The sequence below is a fragment of the Meleagris gallopavo genome, chromosome 15 (assembly GCF_000146605.3).
Source record: "Meleagris gallopavo isolate NT-WF06-2002-E0010 breed Aviagen turkey brand Nicholas breeding stock chromosome 15, Turkey_5.1, whole genome shotgun sequence".
NCBI lineage: Eukaryota > Metazoa > Chordata > Aves > Galliformes > Phasianidae > Meleagris > Meleagris gallopavo.
In genome coordinates, this window is record NC_015025.2 from 7586921 (window position 1) to 7587712 (window position 792).

General features: G+C 58.7%; 1 protein-coding gene across 1 annotated transcript in view; it reads right to left on the bottom strand.

Annotated features, from left to right (window-relative positions):
- The window catches only part of LOC100544253 (E3 ubiquitin/ISG15 ligase TRIM25-like), a 7683-nt gene extending 6929 nt beyond the window's left edge, over nt 1–754 (bottom strand). The window contains exon 1 of the mRNA XM_010718928.3: nt 78–754. Coding sequence (XP_010717230.1) covers nt 78–692 — 615 coding nt within the window. The 5' untranslated portion in view covers nt 693–754. The remainder of the gene's footprint in view (nt 1–77) is intronic.
- Nucleotides 755–792: the final 38 nt, after the last annotated feature.

The following is a 792-nucleotide window of genomic DNA, read 5'->3' on the forward strand; positions in this document are numbered from 1 at the left end:
CCCATGCCCAGGCTCTGCAGTGAAACATGCAGGGCCTCGGGGAGAGGAGAGAGAAGAGAGAGAGGAGAGCCCTTTACCAGGTTCCTGTCATGGGCCTCCTTCAGGGTGAGGATCTTGTGGCCCTTGTGGCACCCTGCAATGGAGCACAGCGCACAGATGAACAGCCTCTCGTCCTGGCAGAAGTACTCCAAGACCTTGCCGTGTTCCTGGCACCTCCTCTCCTCCTTCGAGCCATCCGTGCCCACCTCCACCAGGATGTGGTCTCTGTGGGAGGCCCTGGCGTTGTGCTTGTCCAGGTGGGCCCGGCAAAGGGAGGCATCGCAGATCAGGCACGTCTTCACGGCCGGCTGGGGCTTGTCAAGGCAGAAGTCACAGGGAACTGCCTCTCCTTTTTCCATCGCAAAGCTCTCGTCCTGCTTCCTTTTGTTGGCCAGATATGTCTCCACGATGTTGCACAGATGGAAGTTATTTTGCAGCTCCAGGATGGGCCCCAGCTCGATCCTACATAGCGGGCAGGAGTAGGGGGCCTTGTCCTGCTGCTGAGCGCTGAGCGCCTTCTGGACACACTGCTTGCAGAAGCTGTGACCGCAGCAGAGTGACACGGGGTTCCTGTACAGAGACAGGCAGATGGAACAGGTGAGTTCATCTTCTAAGCTAGGAGACGCTCCAAATTCTTCCTTAGCTTTTGCCATAGCTGCACAACCGATAGACACACCCACCAGTCTGCGAGAAACGAAACTGAAAGGCTGTCCGTAGCACAGCGCCAGCCCTGCGGCCCCGCCCCCCGCAGCC